Raw genomic sequence first — 24,208 nt, forward strand, 5'->3', positions numbered from 1 at the left:
GGTAGGCCAACTTTGGAAAAGCATCCACCAGTTAATAAATCATACAATTATTTCCATGAGTGAATATGTGCACATCCTTGACACTTCCTGGTGGGGCCCCCTTTAGGTGCACTTTTTGTTTTTTTGCCCAAGCACTACACAGCTGATTCAAATAATCAAAGCCACCAACATCCTGTGGTTAGTGATAGGGAAAAACAAAACATGCACCCAGGACCGAGTTTTGGAAATCCTGTTTTAGACACTTGCTCATAGTCACTACTTAGGAATTCCAGAAATCAGCAGCGTGTGAAATGTTTTTTCTACTACTGCACATGAAGGGTACTTTGTTTTCTAGTTCATACGGCTTACTTCCAGCCACACCATACCACCAGTTTGTGGCTCATTGACCTGCTGTGGTATCTGGGTAATGTAACATGGGGAGTAAATGAGTTTGGTTGTGGTGTACCTGTATATCTGTAAATAATTTGTTCTCTTTTCCTTTTTTTGAAAAGTAAACAGTGTTAGTTCACTCCAAGAGAAACTCCAGAATTGGTGGCCTGGTTTACCTCTAATTACACAGGGAGAGATTTCTCTTGAAATCTCATCTAATCAGAGAGTAGGTGAACTTGTGCTGCTGGAGTTAAAAGAATGCAATTTCCTGGTGCCAATTTAGCTTGTCTGACAAGGCTCATCTCAAGATTAAGTCTTTCCTTCTGAGCCAAGAGGAGTGGCCCAGACTGCTGAGAGACATACAGTATAGGCATGATAAGAATCTAAACAACATTTCCTATGACACTGTCACTCTCCCTGTACTTTCCATACTAAACGGTTTCATCTTGATCTACCACTGTAAACTAACTATTCTGAGTCAACATCTCAACATTGTAGTTTGACATTAACACGAATAAAGATACATACATGCATACAGCTAAAACAATCAGACTAATACATCACAACATGTAGGTTGTAGAATCCTTTTCACCCACTCTGAAACACCATTACAGTTTTGGGTTCTGTCCAGTTATCCATTAGTGATATTTTAACTTTATTAAGACATCATCCCTCTCCTCTCAGACTTGCCAGCAAAGCACTGGTCGGTCTATTTATTCAAAGCTGTTTAAATGTTGTTGTTTTTTTAACATGATGTCCGTCACAATAATGAAGTTAGAACCAGTCTGTTCAAGAGGTGGGCACCAACTGTGTGGTCTGGTCTTAATATGTTGCATGTTATTGACGCTGTATTGCACCTGATTTTCAAAAGAAAATGCTCAAACTGTAGGAGTGCATTTCCTGCTTCCATCAAGGGTAACAACTAAAACTGTTTTTTTTTCTTGTTTCAACATCAAAGATGACTTAACAATATTATTGGTGCTATTGAATTCATTATTTGTAGGAATTTCCATAATTGTAATTTATTCACAGTACATAATTATGTGCAACAACCCTGCACTAAATGTTATGTTGTCAAAAAATATCCACCTAATGATTGTACAATGTTTTTTTTGCAGACATTACCCTCTAGTGGAAGTCACAAGCAATACAATTTCCCATTTCATAACAGTCCAGAATCTTGTGCTTTTCAACAACAAAAATGTATCTACAAATTCTGTGTAAGTGTTAAACCTCCGTTTCGAAACATTATCAGGATCACTGCACATTATACTTCAGCTCTAACCCTTCAAGTACATCAATGTAAAATTAACAATAATTGTAGGGAAATCAAAAAGAGGATAACTAACATTAATTATTTTTCTAAATCATGTACATCTGTAAAATATAAATCGATGTTTATTACATTCATCCTTTCCTGGTTTTGACAAAGGAAAGACCAAAAATACTTTGAAATCTTTTGACATTGTGTGCTGTTTTCTATTGACAGGTGAAACAATTAGATTAGATTAAAAAGGCATATTTTAAAAAATATGGTTAAGCATTATGTTCAGGGGCCGTATGCATCAAGCGTCTCACTAGGAGTGCTGAAATAAGATCAGGCCCATATGTAATATGCCTAAAGCTGTGTTTACACAAGCAGCCAATTCTGATATTTTTTTCCCACTAATTGGTCTTGACCAATCATATCAGATCTTTTCAGATTTTTTCCAGATCTGATTGTTCAGATGAGAAATCTATGGAATCTTATTTATTGTGATTTAAAGGCAAAAATCCTACATCAGCATTCCTACTCTGAGACACTTGATACATACATCCCCTCATTGAAAGTCAATATGAAAACCTGTCACCAAACACAATCTCTAAATGGTGTGTAAATTGAGAGCTGTGTACACTATGTTGGTGGTTGTGCAGATAAACCCAATCAGGTTGCACAGGATGGACAGGCCATGATAGTGGCCAAAGGTGCTCTTGTAGGCCTTATACTTGGGGTCCTGCTCCCTGAGTTTGGCGTAGGCTTCCCTCTGGCTCCCTATCCCTATTTGGTTCCCCAGGCCATGCTCCTGCTCCACGTCCCGCAGCTTGAACATGACCTCTGTGGCAGACGGGCCAAACCACTGTGCGTTTAGACCTGCCATGATGACTGCCACAAAGTACACAGCCATCTATAGGGGAAGAACCATTTTTATTCAGAATTTCAGCATTGATTGCTGTTTGGGGTTTTAGGCTGGGTTTCTGTACAGCACTTTTGAGATATCAGCTGATGTAAGAAGGGCTATATAAATAAATTTGATTTGGACATAGGTGACGTCTATAATGTAGATACAACCATTATCTAAATCGTTGTAAATAATCTTTACATGTCGATTGTGCAAGCTGTAATGCTTCACCGGTACAGATTGAATCCTGCCCTAAATTACAAAATAGAATGTGATATGACCTGCAGGATTTCGTGCCAATCCAGCAGCTCTCTGGGGTGGTAGACTGCATACACAGCAAGGCTGATAAAGTTGCTGCCCAGTAAGCAATAGAAATATACAGGGAACAGCTTGCTTTGCACCAGCCCAAAGGTGTGCAGTGTTACCTGCTTCACCAGTGTAAAACCTGTGGGTGGGAAAAGGGATAATGTAAGTGAGAGAAATGGGGAGACAAATACTGTGCCTCAAATTCTTAATCTTGGCTTCTTTTGATATGCCACTTTGAGTGTTAGCAGAACCCTACAATCTAACAGATTTCTTCTGCTCATCCCCTATCGATCCCAATATCATCACCTGCTATAAAGGAGACCCACAACTGCATTCCCCATGCGAAGGACAGCACCAGCAGGTGCAGCACTTTCACCAAATCTGTAGGCTCCCCTTCTGTGACCATGGTATTAATCTGGGGGACAAAAAGAGAAAAAGTCCCAGATAAATGTTAGCAAGCAACCCAGATAAATTATTAAGTTCCATTGCAGCATTGGGGGACATAAAACAAAAAAAAAAACACATCCCCACTCAAAAACACTAATTCAACAAAGACCTTTGGAAGACCCTTCAAACAGCATAATTTGAGGACTGGAAAGAGGTCCGTCTACTCGTGCAAACTTAATTATCATGCAAGTAATGGTGGCTTCGAGAGATAAGAGTTCTGACCTGTTTACTAAGACTAATACTCCAAAGTTGGATAGCTAGCTATCTAGCAAACAGCAATTCTATACTGTTAATTGAGGATTAATTACTGAATTCAATATCATATTTTGGGAATTGGAAACCAAAAGTGGAATGGCATTTGTCAGATAAACTAGAAATGTCGCTAGCACAACTCATCTAACGTTAGTCAGCTAACATAGTAATTCGTAGCTAGGTGAGTTACACAACTGCGCGCGTGTAGTGTTGCAGTGCATTCCAAAGAGAGGAAAGTGGCTTTTCACTTGTTTGTCTTATTTTTTCCTTAAAAACTCAAACTGAAAAATAACTACCTGGATGTGGTATGTTGACTGAAGGGAAACAGTTTTCGCAACTACCGTTGATCGAACACCAGAAAAACACTTCCTCTCTCAGACGTCAATTTCCATTAACCACGCCCTCAAGCAATATCTACAAATCACATGATGACAAAATGAATATTACGTTAAATTATAACCCACAAACCAATCATCAATGAGATAGAACGTATCCCCGCCTTGTCATTGTGACACCGTTTTTATCCACCCACTTACAATTTACTTAGCTCAGGTCAGTTGACATGGACGACAAGAGGGCCTTGGTGAGTAGAAAACACATTTGGCAATCAATGTCATACACTACCAAAATAGTTTGTTAGAATGATTTTTAATACAATGCCGATTGTTGTTTCAGTGTGAACCACCGCCCCTTCCTGCTGAAGGTGTGTAAATGTGTTTGTGTCAGTGTGATCATCAGAAACGAACATAACTTGACAATACCTGGTGTAATACTGCATGGTCATTGTTCACTGACTTTCTTGAGTTGTCTTCTAGTAGCAGGAGGTGAATCTCAGGAGTCTCTCCGAGATGTTGTGGAAAGAATTAGGTCAGAGGTTGAAATACAAGCCAAGGTGACAAACTGCTTCCTGTAAAATGTAGTATTTTTCCCATATTCACGATTGTCTACTGTTTTCTTTGGTGGCTTGTTTTGGTTACTGTTTTATTCAGGGGATATTGTTTCAATTAATATTTTCTGTTTTGTAGACTATTGATTCCCTGTGCAAAACTTTATTCATGCACGAGGCAGAGAGAACCCAGAATCTCAATACCATGGCAGTCCTTCAATGTAAGTGAGGACACAACACAATCACGCCCGAACCACACCTGACCCTTGATTCCATGATTATTATTATTACTGTTGAATTGAGTTGAACCCTCTGTCATAAGGGCTAAATAGCACTGTCATAACAATGACTTAAAGATGACATAAACTGTCCTCCTGTCCTTGTTCCTCCAGCCGAGGTGCACCATTTGGCTGCACATGTTGCCGCTCAGCACCTTGAGGAGCGTTTTGAGGGCCTACGCTGTGAGGTCTCCACTGAGCTCCACTACTTGCGCAGCCTCCTGTCCCACTCTCTCGGCTCCTGTCCTACTCTCCAAGCCTCCTGCTCCAGCACTCACCCCTCAGACATCCAGAGGCAGGCTGCCATCAACCACATCTCTCAGGAACTCTACCACAGGTAGATCTGGATAAGGCAGTCTGAAGTGTGGTGGAGATACTTTGGTGAACTACACTTGCATGATGATAAGTAGACTTTAGCTCAGTAGGCTAATGCAGTAATAACATGTAATTCTCTCTCCATTTTTGTATGTGTATGTTGTCTGTTTCTTCAGTCGAAGAGTCCTGTGGGAGCAGATTGCTGAGCTAAGGGAGGAAATCCACAACATTCATGGCCTGCTTAGCAAGTTTGATTTGATGTTTTTCAGAACAAGACCCTCTTCCATAATGTTGTTCTAATGGAGGGTTTTTTAAAACCTTACTCAAGTTTTCCTTTCCTTTTTAGAAAAACTAAGAGATGAAACTATGCGCAGATTGACAGAGAAATACTGCAAAGATATGGTATTTCAGAGCTCACATTTCTCTCCCACAAATCACTTTGACCTGAATGATTTCACTTCATTAAACAAATTATACAAACTTTACAATTGAAACAATCTTCTGAACTGTACTTGGGCTATAATGATTTGGACTGCTGAAGCTTATCTAATGTTATGTGACATGTTCTGGAATATGTGTCTATCTGTCTCCATTTTCAGTGCATGGAGAGGATGATTGACAGCTATCAGATGAAGGACGACGCTCTCAAACTGCAGAGACCTCAGGACATGCTCAGGTCAAATGCAAGGTGAAAGCTCTGGGGTGAGGTTAGAGTAGATGGCAAGCAATCTGACAGACTGCTATTACTAAAGGAATTATGAGTATGCATCCCTATAACAAGTGTTCTCCCCTAGGTCAGATGTTTCTGAGTTACAGAATAAGCTTCAGACTATAACAATATCGAAAGGCAAGGCTCCCAATAAAACAGGTAAGATATCTGGTAATTAACTTGCTGTTGATCTACAAAAGATGCAGCATTTGCATTGAAATACAAAGTGTATTTTTCTGTTTGCTGAGATCAGTTTTTATTGATCATTTTTTTTGCTATGTGCATGGTCTCTTGCATCGCATGCTAGGCCGAACTGAACGAATAGGACAGAGTGTTATGCCAGCCAATTCAGATTCAGATGAAGGGCAAAGTGGAATATGTGCTAAAGGAATGACACCAAAGATCAAAGTGGAAATCGATGTGTCTGCCAGGTAAATGAAAGCACACTAATATCCTGCTTTGCTGTTTCTCATCTATTACTGACAACAGTAATTCATGTTATCATCTTATTAATAAGCACACTTAATTGTATGTATATGTTATAAGGGTAACCACATTAGAAGTGAATTCTTCATTTTGTCTGTTGCAGAAGGAAATAAAGGTCATAGCTGGAATCCTCTATCTACCTTTTGCCCTACCTTGTCTCACACTGTCTTCTTTATGACAGCCAAATAAAATCAAATGTGGTCTACACTGACAGTTATTTTCTGTTTGAGCTTTGTACATTCAACACATTTCTTTATCAATAATTCACATAAAAGGCAGTTATTTTTTAATAAAGAATTATCTCCTGTACACTATTAAACACAGGAGGTTGGTGGCACCTTCATTGGGGAGGACGGGCTCATAGTAATGGCTGGAACAGAATGAATTAAATGGTAATCAAACTCATCAATACATTATTTCCATGTGTTTGATACCATTCTATTTATTCCATTCCAGACATTGTTATGAGTCGTCCTCCCCTCAGCAGCCTCCTGTGGTAGACTACATAATCAATGTATATATTTTGGGATTGTATCAAATATGTTTATAAATTCTGAGGCGGGTTGATAATTTGTTTGACCAATGACAACCCTAAAAAACGCCTTAATCTTCCAATCAGATGAAAGAGTTCAGAATAATTTCCGGATACAATTTCTATTTGTTAGCGTCATTACTTGGGTCATTTATCTGGTAAGAAAATGCTTAATCCAGCGTGCTTTATTGTATGGCTAACATGCAAACAACTAAATAATATACCCAGCACGATTTTAAATGACATGTGTGATTATCCTATTTTGTTTAAATTGTGCATAGCTAGCATAATAGAAAGCCAGTGTTAGTTAGCTAGCTAACACAAGCTAACTTTTGTTTTCCTCGCGCTCTAACGTTACTAGCTGCCTCTTCAGAAATCATCCCAAAATAAACGGTTCATGCAATTAACAATATTGTTGGAAATGGACTTGTAGAATTTGCAGGACGTTTTGTGTAAAAGGAAGTATGGTTGATCTCATATATTATAGCTGCAAGCTAAAAAAAAAAGTCCATGCGCGATGGCGGAGAACTAGCTACTACTACACGTTTGTGTAGTGTGAACATGGCTCCAACAAGAGAATAGCATTAATCATCGACATCTGACTTTTTTAAATTAGCGAAAATATAATTAGAATTTATGTGGAAAATACGGTCCAAAAAATGTGTTTGTTTACACGAGTCAAGTATTAGCTCGCACATGCGTACTAGCAGATGGTCTACAGCGGCAGAATATTTATGCATTTATAACATCTTGTAAATTTGCAAATATGGGCATAGGACTGGGGAAAATACATTGACGCAACTCGTACTAATTACTAATGCGAAACTTGTCTGTGATCCCTGTGCTCCAATTTGCTGGACTGTCCATATGATGAACTCTGTCTCTGACATCAACTACTAAGGCCAATACCTCGATAACAGCAATTTTAGCAGTTAAATTCAACAACAAAGCATGATTTATAAAAGTCTTATTTTAACAGTAATATGTCTATGAGTATGAAAGCTGTACCTTTTCGTTCATGGTTGACACAGTTTGTTTGCCATTAACCAGCAATCGGCATTCTCAACGAGTCCAAAGCACATGAACCCACACATCTCGTTGTTCCTAGTTACAAGTAGTGTTTTCCGAGATTACGAGTTGAACGCAGCATATGACTTTTTGCCCAAAATCATGAATATCAGCACCATGCAGTAGATATATAATATATGCTAGCTAACACGATTGACATAATTATTTATTGAATTTGACCGCCAACAGAACTTGTTTAGTAAACTCCAAAAAATGTAGCTATTGTATTTTACAGATTTATACATCGAGAATGGGACGCCGAAAATCAAAGAGGAAGCCACCTCCCAAAAAGAAACTGACGGGTAACTTGGACACCCAATTCACCTGTCCCTTTTGTAACCACGAGAAGTCCTGTGATGTCAAAATGTAAGTTCATATACTGTTCCAACACAACCAAGTGATCTGGCTGTAAAATATGATCACTGATTCCATGTTGATACATATCCTAACACCCTATTCAAATGCACATTTTCTTTACTCTTTTCAGGGAACGCACTCGAAACACAGGAATAATATCGTGCACTGTCTGCTTGGAAGAATTCCAGACTCCCATTACTTGTATCCTTTCGATTCTTTGATTGGATCACTATATTCACTTATCTATACACCATATTGCTCACAGAATGGCTTGTGCATTTGTTTAAAAAAATAGAAATGCTATGTCTTTACAACTGCACATCCCAAATGAACTTCTCCTTGACATTTGTCTCCAGATCTTTCAGAACCAGTGGATGTTTATAGTGATTGGATAGATGCTTGCGAAGCAGCCAATCAGTAGCAGTGGTACCCCTGACTCTATTCCTGTCTGACCTCACCCCTCATTCCCTATGATGGGTCACATATCTCTGGCTGGGCCAGGGCTTTGTCAAGTAGTGAATGTGGAGAACAAACGAAGACAGATAACACATCTGTGAAAACTTCAGTGTCTACACACTAATGGATTTGATATGAAGAAAGATACACTTCCTGTCCTCCCTCTCTGCGGCAGGGTGGGATAGGGGTAGGGCAATGAAATGTCCCAATGGTCCTGATCTCTGAGAATCTCACTAAGTTTCAAACCACCTCATCATTTCTTATGTTTTACAGGTAAGCCTGTTGGTGGATATGTCTTTAGACTTTCCCAAGCTGCCATGTCCCCCTTTACTGGAGCAAGTAGATTTCATTTGGAAAGAGAAAAAAAGGGTGATCCTGTAGTTTTTATTTTATGTCATGATTTTTATTTCAATTATTATTATTTTTGTACGGGAATGACTTGATCAATAAACACATCAATGTAATTCACACCTAACTGCATCTGTCACATACCGCTGAAATGGTTCAAATATCTAGAACAAATATGAATGAAAATTAATCTGATATGGCCTGGTGGCAAGTTTTTCACTCACAACCCAAATTAAATAATTGTAATTTTGATGTGTTTTATTGTATTGCAGCTAGTTTCATTATAAGTGAAAGCTAAATAAATACAAGATTTTAAGAATACTGAACAATTAATTGTCTGAACAACATTGACACATGTTTTAGACCAGAGGGTAATATTGCCAATTGTATTTTGGCTAGGCACTGTTGGCTCTCATTCTAAACTAAAAACATTTTCTTAATACACAACTGACTTCTTATATAGCTATTAGACATGTGACTATACAGAACAGGTTAGGTGCTTTAATAAAGACACCTCTTGTGGTACATATGACTTTTACCTTAAGTCTGTGGAATGTAGTCTGTTTTTTTTCTCCAAATGTTAAAGGGATTTCAAAACACTAGATGGCACACTAATGTAGGGGGGGAAAATGCAACATTGCCTTCAGATTATTACGGGCTCAGCATCAAATGATGTTCCCTTTAATTAAAGTATTAAGCCTTCAAAAGTTTGACAAATCATCACTATAAATTCCAGAGGTCAGAACCTCAGGAGGGACTCAATATTTTATGTAGCTTTATCTCCTTTACCTCCTATTTAAAAAAACATTACAATACTGCCAGGTAACCGATATCAAGACCTTTCAAATTTAACTTAAATGGATCGTTCACCCAACTTGAAAAATGACATTGTTTTCCTTACTGTACGCAGTCTGTGGACAAGGCATAACCAATCCATGCTTTGTACATGAGCATGCAAGGCATAGAGATGTGTTCTGTGGAACGTTCCAGGTGCAAGACATGATCTTGAACAAACCTCAGCAAGCAAAACAAGCCTGCTTTTCAAAGGTTTGGTCAATCATGCACAGTTTAATGTTTAAACCATTAGCAGCTGTGTTAGGCTACATTATCCCAAGCATAAATATGTTGCAGACTTATGTTATTCATTTGCAACTGCTGGTACAAGGTGATTAATGAATCCACAGAATGACTGTCACATCTTGCAGTGCTCAAAATCACATTACATTCAAGATCTGCGGTGGGTACCCCATATCATGTAGTAGTTAGTGATACAGGGTCTGCTGTATTGAACTATGACTAAGTGGACGTTAATTAGACCGTTATCTTGTGTATAACAGCGTGCAGATGTTATGGATCTCTCAACGACCTGGCTTGTCTGCCTTCTAGTCATAAGCAATTCTATCCATGTACATATTCAACAAGGTGATGCAAAGTGCAAATAGCGCAGAAATATATTAAAGCTGTGTGCCATGGAAACTATAGAAGGATTATAACTTGTCTCATGCCAACTGGCCTATATGACATCCACATTAACATAGCTGGCACAATGGCTAACATTTCTTCTGCATTGTTTACCACTAATTAAGTGTGCGAGACGTGTAGAATACTGCTTATAATACTACAAATATTAAAATCTATTGGCTTTTCACGATGCCTTTAGGGGCTTACATTAATTCAAGTATCAGGTTTGAGAACCCTACTACTGATCTTCTAATGATTTAAAGAATACTATTTTAAAAAATCCATCTGTGGTATAAAATGGCTGGTTGGCAGTCCTGTGAGCTAGAGCAGGGATGTCAGCGCAGTGCAGACGTGCATACACAGGCAAAGTCACAAGGAATACATCTGATCAAAGTTTTTAGTCCATGTCCCTGTGTCCTGGAAGACTCATTCTGATTCTGTGGGCCCCGAGTCATCCAGAGGGATTGAATCCCAGAGCGGACTCCTGTTCCTCAGGGGTTAAAGGTTAACAGCAACATGTCGGTCACTTCTTTCCATTCAAGGAACATTTTCCTTTATTCTCAATGTTTAAGCTGGATGGGGGGGATCTACAACTGAAAATATACATTTTTATAAACTATAAAAGATCTATAAATAAAAAAATGACATAACAATAAGATTGATTAAGGAATGGGTCTCTTGACATTATTAGTATCTCTTAGTATTTATTTTCACCGTATTTGAATAGAACAATCTCTATTGCAAAGGGAGAGAGGGGTGTGGGCCACTACATTAAAGTGATTTAAAATAATAAGGTCAAAGAGATTGAACCAGGCATGAATCCCCTCAAAGGACAAAAATGATTTGAATGGTTGATCACAAAAAAACACCAAGGGAGGAGAATAATGGAAACAGTAAATAACAGTTTGGGTGGTCTTGCTGGTGGAGAGGGGTTCTTGAGAGGAGGGGACTGGGGTTATTCTGTTCTCTTTAGTCATAGTACATAGTACCGTCAAACTCAGCCCTCTCTCCGTTGTTGACGAATTCATCAGGGTTGGAGCAGTACTTGTTGTCGTAGACCTGCCGAGGGAGGCCGTATGTGGTCATGCCCTGCTGGGACGCCATCTTGTTGGTGCCCATCTGCAGTGAAACGGTGGAGGTGTCGCATTCCTCCAAGCCCAGACTCTTGTCATAGATGTGTCTCCTGGTGCCAGGGGCCGTCATGCCAGACTGAGAGAGGGAGAGAGGAAGAAAAGCAGGGGGGGATTAGATATAGGCTACAAAGTAATATTTTATATCATATTAATTGCTTTCATGATAGGCAGTGAGGGAAAACTCCCAAGATGTGCAGAATGTTAGTCAATTCTATCTCTACCAGAGAATATATATTTGTGAAATCAAATGGCACCCCACCTGGTTGGCACCCTTATTGGTGCCCATCTGGAGGCTGATGGTGGACTGATCCAGAGGGTTCTCCATTCCCCCCCTCGGGTCATACAGGTGACGTCGCGTGCCATAAGATGTCATGCCCTTCTGGCTGGCAAGTTTGTTGGTACCCATCTGGACAGACAGGCAAAGGTAGTGCACTGGTTATGCCTGAACTAATACCATTAAACCAACCCTATCGGCCAAACTAAAAACAAATGAAGGTATGTTATAACATGCTGCTACGACTACTTATATTACACCTGTAATAACAGTGATATCTTAGTGTATAAGGTGTATATGATACAAAGACTGTTCTGACCTGCAGGCCGATGACATTGCGCCCTTCCTTCAACATGTCTGGGGCGAAACGGCGCTGGTGTGCTGTTGCATACTTCACTCCCATGTCATGCTTGGAGTGGAAACCTTTGGACTGGGCCTGGTGAAAAAGGGGAAGGATAGAAAAACAGATTATGGATCCTCACGTGAAGTAGAAGTAGGTTTCTTACAAGCCACTGACAATACTTTCTACATACAGTACTGTACAATGTGCTGAGATTCCTCTATGGGTTTCCACTCACAATTCCAGCCAGGGTGATGAGCGTGCTCTGGACCTGGGTGTAGTTGGTATTCTCAAACAGGTCGTTGGCCTCAAACAAATCGTATGGCTTCATACCATAAACTGTGATGGCTCGGACAAAATTGCCAATGTTTTCCAGCTGGGCAATGAAAAGGAAAAATAATTAGCCAAGAGAAAATGGTCCACTGAGGTAAAAGCAAGAGTACAAACAAGAGTTATTTGTTATTTTGATATTGTCATGTTTCTTTAAATAGTCATTGTACTCAGGACTTCAGAATGGTCAGCTGTGTGGGGTTTTCTTCAAAGCCCTACTCACCAGTTGGATAATATTTTTCTCTTTTATTCTTGACAAATGGACCACCACATGTGAGTGCATTGATTCTTATTAACATTGTATGTCATGGATGATTCTTGAAAGTGCCTCAACAAACACTTAAAAGTGCTGTTTTCTTTTTGAGTCTCATATAAAGAGATCTGAAGACGCACGCTGAGATGTGCCCTATTAAACAACGTAGCTGCAGCTTGGAATGTAAATAAATAAACACTATGCCAAGCAAAAGACTATCTATCTGGTTACATATTTCAGCGAGTTCAGTGGATGAAAGGTATGGAGTGGAAAAAACTACTGACTCTTGGCATGCTTATTGCTGCTCAATACTAAGCAAAGTATCTATAATAACTAAAGCCTACTGCACGCCATGATGGGCATGATGTTATATAATAATACAAAAACATTTCTTGTCTCAGAACAAGCTTACCTGATGCCAGTTTTGAGGGGAAGTGTTGATCTTTCTCACAGATCCTGGCTGAAGTGTGTTTATAAGTCTACACACAAGGAAAGAGAAAGCACAGAACAGTCAAAACACTGTTCTGACTTTGAGTGGCCCAGTCATCATTAACAGTGGGGAAATGAATGAGAAAATTATATTGGAAGCCACAGAAAGTAATATGGTGATATGACACACAATATGCTCTCTGCCATTCTGCATGACATTCTGCATGACATTCTGCACGGCCACAGTACTGAGGAGAGTATCGCTCACTCACTCGCACAAGATGACCCCATCCTTTAGGTTCTCCATGAAAGGATCAGCGATCTTCTTGCCTGTTACGTCCTGGATCCACAGCCTCAGCTCCTCCTCCTTCTGGGGGTCATACTTCTGGGCCAACTGAAGAGGCAGAGGTCAAATGTTATACAGTGCATTCGGAAAGTATTCAGACCCCTTCACTTTTTCCACATTTTGTTACATTTCAGCCTTATTCTAAAATGGATTAAGTTACTATTTTTCCGCCACACACAATACCCCATAATGACACAGCGAAAACAACGCAGTGAAGGGGTCTGATTACTTTCCGGATGCACTGTAAATGTGTTGCATTTGACTGCATCCTAACATCTGCAGACACTCAGGTCTTGTAACTGTCAGTTCTGCATGATGAATGATCTTGTGACAGGTGCTTGGCTACCTGAAAAATAAAATTGATCTTACAACAAACTAACTATAGTAAACGAGTCATAGAACTATGATATTTATCAGAGCTATTATCCCTTCTCCCTTTTCCTTTCTCATCTTGTAACAGAGGGATAACATTCCTCTCCACTTTCCTTTGAAAGCCCACCCGTTGTAATAAAACCTAACGATGAAGATTAGAGTTAAAAAACAACAGGAAGAAATGTTACATGGGACATTCCTGCATGGAGAAACACTGATTCTCCGCTTCCATGTATTTCCCTATTGGCGCAAACGCATCCCCCTAATACCAGAAATTCTATGGTGGGTCTGTAGCCCCCTTCTCACTCTGCACTTTCTCCTTTTCTGAATGTTCTGCTCACTCACAGTCTGGGAGAGGGCTTGTGAGACCAGGAGCCAACACAAACAGGTATTTCAAAGCAGCAGGGTTCGTGTAGCTTCCAGTCCATCACACCAAACTTGGGAGAAACAGCTCTCCCTATTACTCCTCCCTGTGCTCCCTCTCTCCCTCTGGGTTTTCCGGAATCTGTCCTTTTACAGTGAGGCGATCTACTCAGGCAAACCACATCTGATAATGAGATGCCAAGACCTGCAGACAACACTTGCATCCAGCCAAGGTATTTTGGTCAGAGTTTCATTTAACTGTGTCAGGAGGTCAGGAATGTAATCAGAACTGGTTCATTTATTTAAAAATGTATAAGTCTTTGATGCCAAAATTGGCACCTATCCATTGATTCTGGCAAAATAGAGAGTGGGTGTACGTCATGCCGGTAAAACATGAACCTATCACAATTATTAAAACAGATTTCAAGAAAACTGTAGGCTATCACACTATTTTTCATACCGCATGTCATTCGCATGAAAAATGAGCGAATATACTTGAAAACTTGTGGAATACGCTCCAAAATGCAGTGTGGTTCAACAATAACACTGACATTTTGATAAGGCAGAGATGAGCGGCCGAGACCGAGATGCGCGCGGACAGCAGTGTACGCATCAATTCAGGCTACTTGTGTAGGCCAAATGAAGGACAAAAAAGTGATGTCTCTTTGCATTTATCAAAAGGCACTGCTGTATGAATGTTGGAATTATTTTAGCGTGGATTGGCCTAATAGTTGGAATAGTAACTGATGTCTGGACACTGACTGGAGGTCTCACATGTTGCCTATTATAATGTTAACTCCTGCAGAAAATAGTGTTCCTCACAGTAAAATTATAAACCAAATGTTAAATTTGTCTTGGGATCAGGAGTGGAGAAATGCGATTGATTTATTTCAGCATCTTGAGAGAATGAGATTGAGCGCTTTTAGGGACCTGTTGTGTAGCCTTAAAGTGCAATTTCATCAGCTTCATGAAAGCTGGCAGTATTTCATTATCAGCCACATTAAATATGCATCCAAGACGAAATGAAATACTATCAGAAACATGTTGGATCGTTTTCACAGCTTTTCATTTCCTTTAAACCGGTCAAACAGATGTCATTTGGAAATCTCCCTGGTCCCGAAACGTCCTCGGTCCGGGAGAGAAGCAGAAATTAAAGAGAAACTTTAACTATGTCACATATACTGAACAAAGATTTAAACGCAACATGCAACAATATCAAAGATTTTACTGGGTTACAGTTCATAGAAAGAAATCAGTCAATTGAAATAAATTAATTCACATGACTAGGTAGGGGCGCCGGAGTGCGGGCCTGGGATGGCATAGGTCCACCAACTCGGGAGCCAGGTCCACCCACTGGTGAGTCAAGCCCAGCCAATCAGAATGAGTTTTTCCCCACAAAAGGGCATTATTATAGACAGAAATACTCCTCAGCACCCCCACTCCCCCTCCTCAGACGATCATGCAGGTGAAGAAGGCGGATGTGGAGGTCCTGGCTGGCATGGTTACAAGTGGTCTGCGGTTGTGAGGCCAGTTGGACTTACTGCTAAATTCTCTAAAACAACTTTGTAGGCCAGTGTAATGATCATGTGGTTTAATCAGCTTCTTGATCTGCCACACCTGGAAAAGGGGAAATGCTCACTAACAGGGATTTTATTGCATATGGAACATTTCAGGGATCTTTTATTTCAGCTCATGGAAAATGGGACCAACACTTTACATGTTGCATTTATATTTTTGTTCTGTATCGATTGTAGATGATGCATTGATCATTCTAACGATTTATGCCATCATTAGCAAGGGTTTATCTAGTATTCTAGATGAGCATCAAGTAATGACAGAAGAGGAGCTGTAAGGATCTAATTATAGACAAGTTGACTAACAAATGTTACATAATAAAAAGCAGAAAAATATCTAAATATGGCTTTAAAACTATTCCCGCAATTTCTGTTGTTCAGAAGTACCTGAGAAACTTGCACAGGTAGCCTACATTAGCCTTTGAAGTAATTGATTGACATTCAGATGAAAACACATGACAGGTCATGTTTATGCCACATTAAAAGATAGGCTAATACATTTTAAAAGTTAAAGGACAAATCTTTACTATTAGGTCTGTAGAGATCCTATTAAATTAATAGGGATTCTAAATGTAATTCTATGATTAGGCCCATATAGATTTTCTATAAGTGTGTACACACATTGGAGGTCCCTGTACCGGGAATACGTTACATTTACTTTCACCCCTGGATACAAACATGTTGAAGGTTGACATTCCAGTGAATCCACAAGGCCCTGTTCTATCTGCCTCTCCTCTGCCTCAACAGTGTTTTGTCATTCCCCACTGGAGTGTAAATTGTTTACAGAGAGACACTTGCTCAGGTTGTAAGACAGAGCTCAGGGACACCTTAAAAGGAGATTTAGGTTGCTGACATACCTGTCTATCAGTCTCTGGAGCATATCCGCTGTCATCGGATGTCATGCCACTGGCATATGCATATATATATATACAGTGGGGAGAACAAGTATTTGATACACTGCTGATTTTGCAGGTTTTCCTACTTATAAAGCATGTAGAGGTCTGTCATTTTTATCATAGGTACACTTCAACTGTGAGAGATGGAATCTAAAACAAAAATCTAGAAAATCACATTGTATGATTTTTAAGTAATTAATTTGCATTTTATTGCTTGACAAAAGTATTTGATCACCTACCAACAAGTAAGAATTCTGGCTCTCACAGACTTGCAAGTTTTTCTTTAAGAAGCCTCCATGTTCTCCATTCATTACCTGTATTAACTGCTCCTATTTGAACTCGTTACCTGTATAAAGACATGGGCTACAGGACAATAGGCAAGCAGCTTGGTGAGAAGGCAACAACTGTTGGCGCAATTATTAGAAAATGGAAGAAGTTCAAGATGACGGTCAATCACCCTCGGTCTGGGGCTCCATGGATGATCTCACCTCGTGGGGCATCAATGATCATGAGAAAGGTGAGGGATCAGCCCAGAACTACACGGCAGGACCTGGTCAATGACCTGAAGAGAGCTGGGACCACAGTCTCAAAGAAAACCATTAGTAACACATTACGCCGTTATGGATTAAAATCCTGCAGCGCACGCAAGGTCCCCCTGCTCAAGCCAGCGCATGTCCAGGCCCGTCTGAAGTTTGCCAATGACCATCTGGATGATTCAAAGGAGGAATAGGAGAAGGTCATGTGGTCTGATGAGAAAAAAATAGAGCTTTTTGGTCTAAACTCCACTCGCCGTGTTTGGAGGAAGAAGAAGGATGAGTACAACCCCAAGAACACCATCCCAACCGTGAAGCATGGAGGTGGAAACATTATTCTTTGGGGATGCTTTTCTGCAAAGGGGATAGGACGACTGCACCATATTGAGGGGAGGATGGATGGGGCCATGTATCGCAAGATCTTGGCCAACAACTTCCTTCCCTCTGTAAGAGCATTGAAGATGGGTCTTGGCTGGGTCTTCCAGCGTGACAATGACCCAAAACACACAGCCAGGGCAACTAAGGAGTGGCTCCGTAAGAAGCATCTCAAAGTCCTGGAGTGGCCTAGCCAGTCTCCAGACCTGAACCCAATAGAACATCTTTGGAGGGAGCTGAAAGTCCGTATGGCCCAGCGACAGCCCCGAAACCTGAAGGATCTGGAGAAGGTCTGTATGGAGGAGTGGGCCAAAATCCCTGCTACAGTGTGTGCAAACCTGGTCAAGAACTACACAAAACGTATGATCTCTGTAATTGCAATTGTGTACCAAATATTAAGTTCTGCTTTTCTGATGTATCAAATACTTATGTCATGCAAGAAAATGCAAAATAATTACTTAAAAATCATACAATGTGATTTTCTGGATTTTGTTTTTAGATTCCGTCTCTCACAGTTGAAGTGTACCTATGATAAAAAATTACAGACCTCTACAAGCTATGTAAGTAGGAAAACCTGCAAAATCGGCAGTGTATCAAATACTTGTTCTCCCCACTGTGCATGTATGTGTATATATATATATATATATATATATATATATATATATATGTATATATATATATATATATATATATATATATATATATATATATATATATATATATATATATATATGTATATATGTATATATGTATATGTGTGTATATATATGTGTGTATATTTGTTTGTCTCTGTGAATGGTTTGTCCTCTGACAAATCAACTGTAAATTTCGGTGTTCCTCAAGGTTCCGTTTTAGGACCACTATTGTTTTCACTATATTTTACCTCTTGGGGATGTTATTCGAAAACATAATGTTAACTTTCACTGCTATGCGGATGACACACAGCTGTACATTTCAATGAAACATGGTGAAGCCCCAAAATTGCCCTTGCTAGAAGCATGTGTTTCAGACATAAGGAAGTGGATGGCTGCAAACGTTCTACTTTTAAATTCGGACAAAACAGAGATGCTTGTTCTAGGTCCCAAGAAACAAAGAGATCTTCTATTGAATCTGACAATTAATCTTAATGGTTGTACAGTCGTCTCAAATAAAACTGTGAAGGACCTCGGCGTTACTCTGGACCCTGATCTCTCTTTTGAAGAACATATCAATATAATATTCAATATTTTTTCCATCTACGTAACATTGCAAAAATCAGAAACTTTCTGTCCAAAAATGATGCAGAAAAATTAATCCATGCTTTTGTCACTTCTAGGTTAGACTACTTGCAATGCTCCACTTTCCGGCTACCCGGATAAAGCACTAAATAAACTTCAGTTAGTGCTAAATACGGCTGCTAGAATCCTGACTAGAACCAAATAATTTGATCATATTATTCCAGTGCTAGCCTCCCTACACTGGCTTCCTGTCAAAGCAAGGGCTGATTTCAAGGTTTTACTGCTAACCTACAAAGCATTACATGGCTTGCTCCTGCCTATCTCTCTGATTTGGTCCTGCCGTACATAACTACACGTACGCTACGGTCACAAGACGCAGGCCTCCTAATTGTCCCTAGAATTTCTAAGCAAACAGCTGTAGGCAGGGCTTTCTCCTATAGAGCTCCATTTTTATGGAACGGTCTGCCTACCCATGTCAAAGATGCAAACTCGTTCTCAACCTTTAAGTCTTTACTGAAGACTCATCTCTTCAGTGGGTCATATGATTGAGTGTAGTCTGGCCCAGGAGTGGGAAGGTGAACGGAAAGGCTCTGGAGCAACGAACCGCCCCTGCTGTCTGCCTGGCCGGTTCCCCTCTTTCCACTGGGATTCTCTGCCTCTAACCCTATTACAGGGGCTGAGTCACTGGCTTACTGGGGCTCTCTCATGCCGTCCCTGGAAGGGGTGCGTTACCTGAGTGGGTTGATTCACTGATGTGGTCATCCTGTCTGGGTTGGCGCCCCCCCTTGCGTTGTGCCATGGCGGAGATCTTTGTGGGCTATACTCAGCCTTGTCTCAGGATGGTAAGTTGGTGGTTGAAGATATCCCTCTAGTGGTGTGGGGGCTGTGCTTTGGCAAAGTGGGTGGGGTTATATCCTTCCTGTTTGGCCCTGTCCGGGGGTATCCTCAGATGGGGCCACAGTGTCTCCTGACCCCTCCTGTCTCAGCCTCCAGTATTTATGCTGCAGTAGTTTATGTGTCGGGGGGCTTGGGTCAGTTTGTTATATCTGGAGTACTTCTCCTGTCCTATTTGGTGTCCTGTGTGAATCTAAGTGTGCGTTCTCTAATTCTCTCCTTCTATCTCTCTCTCGGAGGACCTGAGCCCTAGGACCATGCCCCAGGACTACCTGACATGATGACTCCTTGCTGTCCCCAGTCCACCTGGCTGTGCTGCTGCTCCAGTTTCAACTGTTCTGCCTTATTATTATTTGACCATGCTGATCATTTATGAACATTTGAACATCTTGACCATGTTCTGTTATAATCTCCACCCGACACAGCCAGAAGAGGACTGGCCACCCCACATGTGCTCTCTCTAATTCTCTCCTTCTCTCTTTCTTTCTCTCTCGGAGGACCTGAGCCCTAGGACCATGCCCCAGGACTACCTGACATGATGACTCCTTGCTGTCCCCAGTCCACCTGGCCGTGCTGCTGCTCCAGTTTCAACTGTTCTGCCTTATTATTATTCGACCATGCTGGTCATTTATGAACATTTGAACATCTTGGCCATGTTCTGTTATAATCTTCACCCGGCACAGCCAGAAGAGGACTGGCCACCCCACATAGCCTGGTTCCTCTCTAGGTTTCTGCCGTTCTAGGGAGTTTTTCCTAGCCACCGTGCTTCTACACCTGCATTGCTTGCTGTTTGGGGATTTAGGCTGGGTTTCTGTACAGCACTTTGAGATATCAGCTGATGTACGAAGGGCTATATATATATAAATTAATTTGATTTTGATTTGATTTGATTTATATATATATGTGTGTATATATATATATGTGTGTATATATATATTATGCATGTACATATATACATACTGTGGGGCAAAAAAGTATTTAGTCAGCCACCAATTGTGCAAGTTCTCCCACTTAAAAAGATGAGAGAGGCCTGTAATTTTCATCATAGGTACACTTCAATTATGACAGACAAAATGAGGGAAAAAAATCCAGAAAATCACATTGTAGAATTTTTAATGAATTTATTTGCAAATTATGGTGGAAAATAAGTATTTGGTCAATAACAAATGTTTATCTTAATACTTTGTCATTGCCAACAAAGGGTTTATAACAGAGGTCAAACGTTTTCTGTAAGTCTTCACAAGGTTTTCACACACTGTTGCTGGTATTTTGGCCCATTCCTCCATGCAGATCTCCTCTAGAGCAGTGATGTTTTGGGGCTGTTGCTGGGCAACACGGACTTTCAACTCCCTCCAAAGATTTTCTATGAGGTTGAGATCTGGAGACTGGCTAGGCCACTCCAGGACCTTGAAATGCTTCTTACGAAGCCACTCCTTCGTTGCCTGGGCGGTGTGTTTGGGATCATTGTCATGCTGAAAGACCCAGCCACGTTTCATCTTCAATGCCCTTGCTGATGGTAGGCTTTGTTACTTTGGTCCCAGCTCTCTGCAGGTCATTCACTAGGTCCCCCTGTGTGGTTCTGGGATTTTTGCTCACCGTTCTTGTGATCATTTTGACCCCACGGGGTGAGATCTTGCGTGGAGCCCCAGATCGAGGGAGATTATCAGTGGTCTTGTATGTCTTCCATTTCCTAATAATTGCTCCCACAGTTGATTTCTTCAAACCAAGCTACTTACCTATTGCAGATTCAGTCTTCCCAGTCTGGTGCAGGTCTACAATTTTGTTTCTGGTGTCCTTTGACAGCTCTTTGGTCTTGGCCGTAGTGGAGTTTGGAGTGTGACTGTTTGAGGTTATGGACAGGTGTCTTTTATATTAATAACAAGTTCAAACAGGTGCCATTAATACAGGTAACGAGTGGAGGACAGAGGATCCTCTTAAAGAAGAAGTTACAGGTTTGTGAGAGACAGAAATCTTGCTTGTTTGTAGGTGACCAAATACTTATTTTCCACCATAATTTGCAAATAAATTCATTAAAAATCCTACAATGTGATGTTCTGGATTTTTTTCTCTCATTTTGTCTGTCATAGTTGAAGTGTACCTATGATGAAAATTACAGGCCTCTCTCATCTTTTTAAGTGGGAGAACTTGCACAATTGCTGGCTGACTAAATACTTTTTTGCCCCACTACATATATATACTGACTGATACACTATTGAATATGACCTATTTCTATACTGCAGCACTGATGATGGCACTAACCATGGTGGCCAACTATAAGGAAATGTTCGTTTGAAGAGTGCCCCTGTGAAAGTATGGATAGGAAACCACTATGTATGCAGGAACCACGGCTCTTCCAACACGATAAGGTTGATGATAGGGATAGCAAATTCAGTTGTCATTGACAGACAGGGAATTGGGAGTTCTGGAATATCATGGGATAGTTATTTGATCCCATTGGCAGAGTCATGCTATGTCCAAGCTGAACATGGGTTGTCAGCAGTTGTTACACACACACATTTTGTGCATCACTGTCATTGCACTGTCACTGAAAATACAATCTCTCCCAGAACATCAGTGGATGTTGACAGCACAGTCGCCTACATGGTAGGCCTACAGTAGCTGGTCCATTGACTCTTGGTTGGTGTTGATGACTCATTTAGTTCTCGCCTAGACTTTAAAGCTGCAATCTGCAGTTGAAACAATAACAAACCACGACTCATTTGGTAAAATAGCTTAGGGATGGGTCTGTAGAAATGTAACCATTGATGGGTTCTGATGATGGGGTAAGAACAATGAACTAAGCTCATGAAGGATTTAGAAGTCATATTCTTCAATAATCAATGGATATCATGAATTTAAAAGTCCAAAATGAATGTAGCGATCACAGATTGCCTCTTTAAAAAATATGTACATACTGGTAGCCTTCTAGAGACACCTTGAAATCAGGCCTTGTGGGCTCATATGGGAGTAATTCTGTCATTGTGCTCTGTGGCAGACAGGTGAGGTGATATCACTTGTAATCTAAACGACCCAGTTCAAAGTTATGAATCGGATACAATTGGTTTGGATACCCTCACATATTAAACGATAAAGTAAACTGTCAGAATGGTAGGCTGCCATTTATCAGTATAGGCCGAAATAGTCATCCATGATCACCATTGACGGTCCAAAAAGCCTATTCGACAAAATCTAGTAACAGAAAGCAAAAATATATTATTGGCCCTCGATATACCATTGGTTCCCCTACAACTAATACATCTGAGAAGATGCGCGTACCAACAACAAGATATGCGAGCGTCAAGTGCGCACCTTCCTGAGCGCGAGCATCCTCTTGGCCCACTGATGCAAATGACTCAAAGACCCCATTATTTTCATTTCAATTAAAAGGAACGCTACATGACATGCGAGATACATACCTTACTTTTGACCTCGGCAGAAAGTCCGAAGGATGGTCCACCTTTGAAATTCTTTGACATAGTTATCTTTGATTATTCACAGAGGAGATTTAAAAATGGTGAAATACACCCCTCTATCCTGGCACGAGAAAACCCACAGCAAAGTCCTCTTTCTCCCTGGACTCCAATGGATATGACAGACCCGCGGATGTTGCAGGAGTATTCAGATTCTGTAACGTTCTTGCTCGCTCTGGTGAGGCTGTGGACCACTCTGCAACACTTTTCTCAATCTTTTTTAAACTCTTCCCATCTGTGGATTTCTGGAGTGCGGCGCGATTGGCTAGGGCCACCATCCAATCCCGACGTTGCCTCTTCCTCTGGGTGATGTCACCAGTATGGCATTAGACTCGCTCAGTGTCACTTTTTCCACCTTAAGGGGAATTGGATGTTGGATGGATGATCCTTTTCAATTGCCTAATTTTACTGCATCCAATTTTACTTTCATTACCAAATGAAATAAATATCAAGCACATCACAAATTCATAGACCTATAGCTATTATTAAATAGTTGAGGGTCTACCTCACAATCACTTTATATTTATACAAAGTATTATAAAGTAATATTTATACATGCGGCAAGGTGTTTCATTACTGTATGTGTTGATCCTATATGACATAATTATTTGTCAGGCCTGAAAGTATTGACCCGTCCATCATAAACCTGAAGAAGCTTGGTTTCTATTGTTGGGCAAAGAGGTTCAAGACGAGTGTAACCCTAATTATGGTCATGGTCAAGGATGGCTAAGAAAGCAGATATTGAAAAGGCTAAATGTATACTTTCTCACTTGAGCATATTGAATTGATCACTTTCTTATGCAAAAGGATTCCAGTATGAATAGCAATATGATTCATCCTGATAATAATACATTAAATGTATCCCACATGTATTTATGTAGTGATTCACATTTTATATGTATTCTTCCTTTACCATTTTCAACCCTGATGCTTTACAATTCCTGTCTTGGCTTTTCCATAACAAACTTGGAACTAAATAC

General features: G+C 40.3%; 4 protein-coding genes across 5 annotated transcripts; 2 read left to right on the top strand and 2 right to left on the bottom strand.

Annotated features, from left to right (window-relative positions):
• Positions 1-1,375: 1,375 nt before the first annotated feature.
• Positions 1,376-3,940, bottom strand: LOC135554266 (transmembrane protein 205-like). The gene is made up of 4 exons (XM_064986458.1): positions 3,830-3,940; positions 3,141-3,249; positions 2,810-2,973; positions 1,376-2,534 (listed from the first exon to the last, which is right to left on the bottom strand). The coding sequence occupies exons 2-4, from the start codon at positions 3,238-3,240 to the stop codon at positions 2,232-2,234; spliced, it is 567 nt and encodes a 188-aa protein (XP_064842530.1). The 5' UTR covers positions 3,241-3,249; positions 3,830-3,940; the 3' UTR covers positions 1,376-2,231.
• A 109-nt stretch (positions 3,941-4,049) lies between these two features.
• Positions 4,050-6,420, top strand: LOC135554263 (uncharacterized). Of its 2 annotated transcripts, XM_064986455.1 has the most exons (11): positions 4,050-4,116; positions 4,209-4,236; positions 4,349-4,425; positions 4,559-4,640; positions 4,812-5,034; positions 5,189-5,256; positions 5,359-5,414; positions 5,612-5,700; positions 5,807-5,880; positions 6,029-6,152; positions 6,311-6,420. In XM_064986455.1, the coding sequence occupies exons 1-11, from the start codon at positions 4,096-4,098 to the stop codon at positions 6,318-6,320; spliced, it is 852 nt and encodes a 283-aa protein (XP_064842527.1). In that variant the 5' UTR covers positions 4,050-4,095; the 3' UTR covers positions 6,321-6,420. The 2 variants fall into 2 exon arrangements, with proteins under 2 accessions (XP_064842527.1, XP_064842528.1); XM_064986456.1 differs by lacking the exon at positions 6,029-6,152.
• Positions 6,421-6,813: 393 nt separating this feature from the next.
• Positions 6,814-9,088, top strand: LOC135554267 (transcription elongation factor 1 homolog). The gene is made up of 4 exons (XM_064986459.1): positions 6,814-6,897; positions 8,043-8,173; positions 8,295-8,365; positions 8,521-9,088. The coding sequence occupies exons 2-4, from the start codon at positions 8,058-8,060 to the stop codon at positions 8,583-8,585; spliced, it is 252 nt and encodes an 83-aa protein (XP_064842531.1). The 5' UTR covers positions 6,814-6,897; positions 8,043-8,057; the 3' UTR covers positions 8,586-9,088.
• A 120-nt stretch (positions 9,089-9,208) lies between these two features.
• Positions 9,209-23,423, bottom strand: LOC135554262 (calponin-1-like). Its single transcript, XM_064986454.1, has 7 exons — positions 23,175-23,423; positions 13,461-13,582; positions 13,172-13,238; positions 12,415-12,552; positions 12,156-12,272; positions 11,822-11,968; positions 9,209-11,638 (listed from the first exon to the last, which is right to left on the bottom strand). The coding sequence occupies exons 1-7, from the start codon at positions 23,232-23,234 to the stop codon at positions 11,399-11,401; spliced, it is 891 nt and encodes a 296-aa protein (XP_064842526.1). The 5' UTR covers positions 23,235-23,423; the 3' UTR covers positions 9,209-11,398.
• Between the last annotated feature and the right edge of the window lie 785 nt (positions 23,424-24,208).

Source organism: Oncorhynchus masou, chromosome 14 (genome assembly GCF_036934945.1).
Source record: "Oncorhynchus masou masou isolate Uvic2021 chromosome 14, UVic_Omas_1.1, whole genome shotgun sequence".
Taxonomy (NCBI): Eukaryota; Metazoa; Chordata; class Actinopteri; order Salmoniformes; family Salmonidae; genus Oncorhynchus; species Oncorhynchus masou.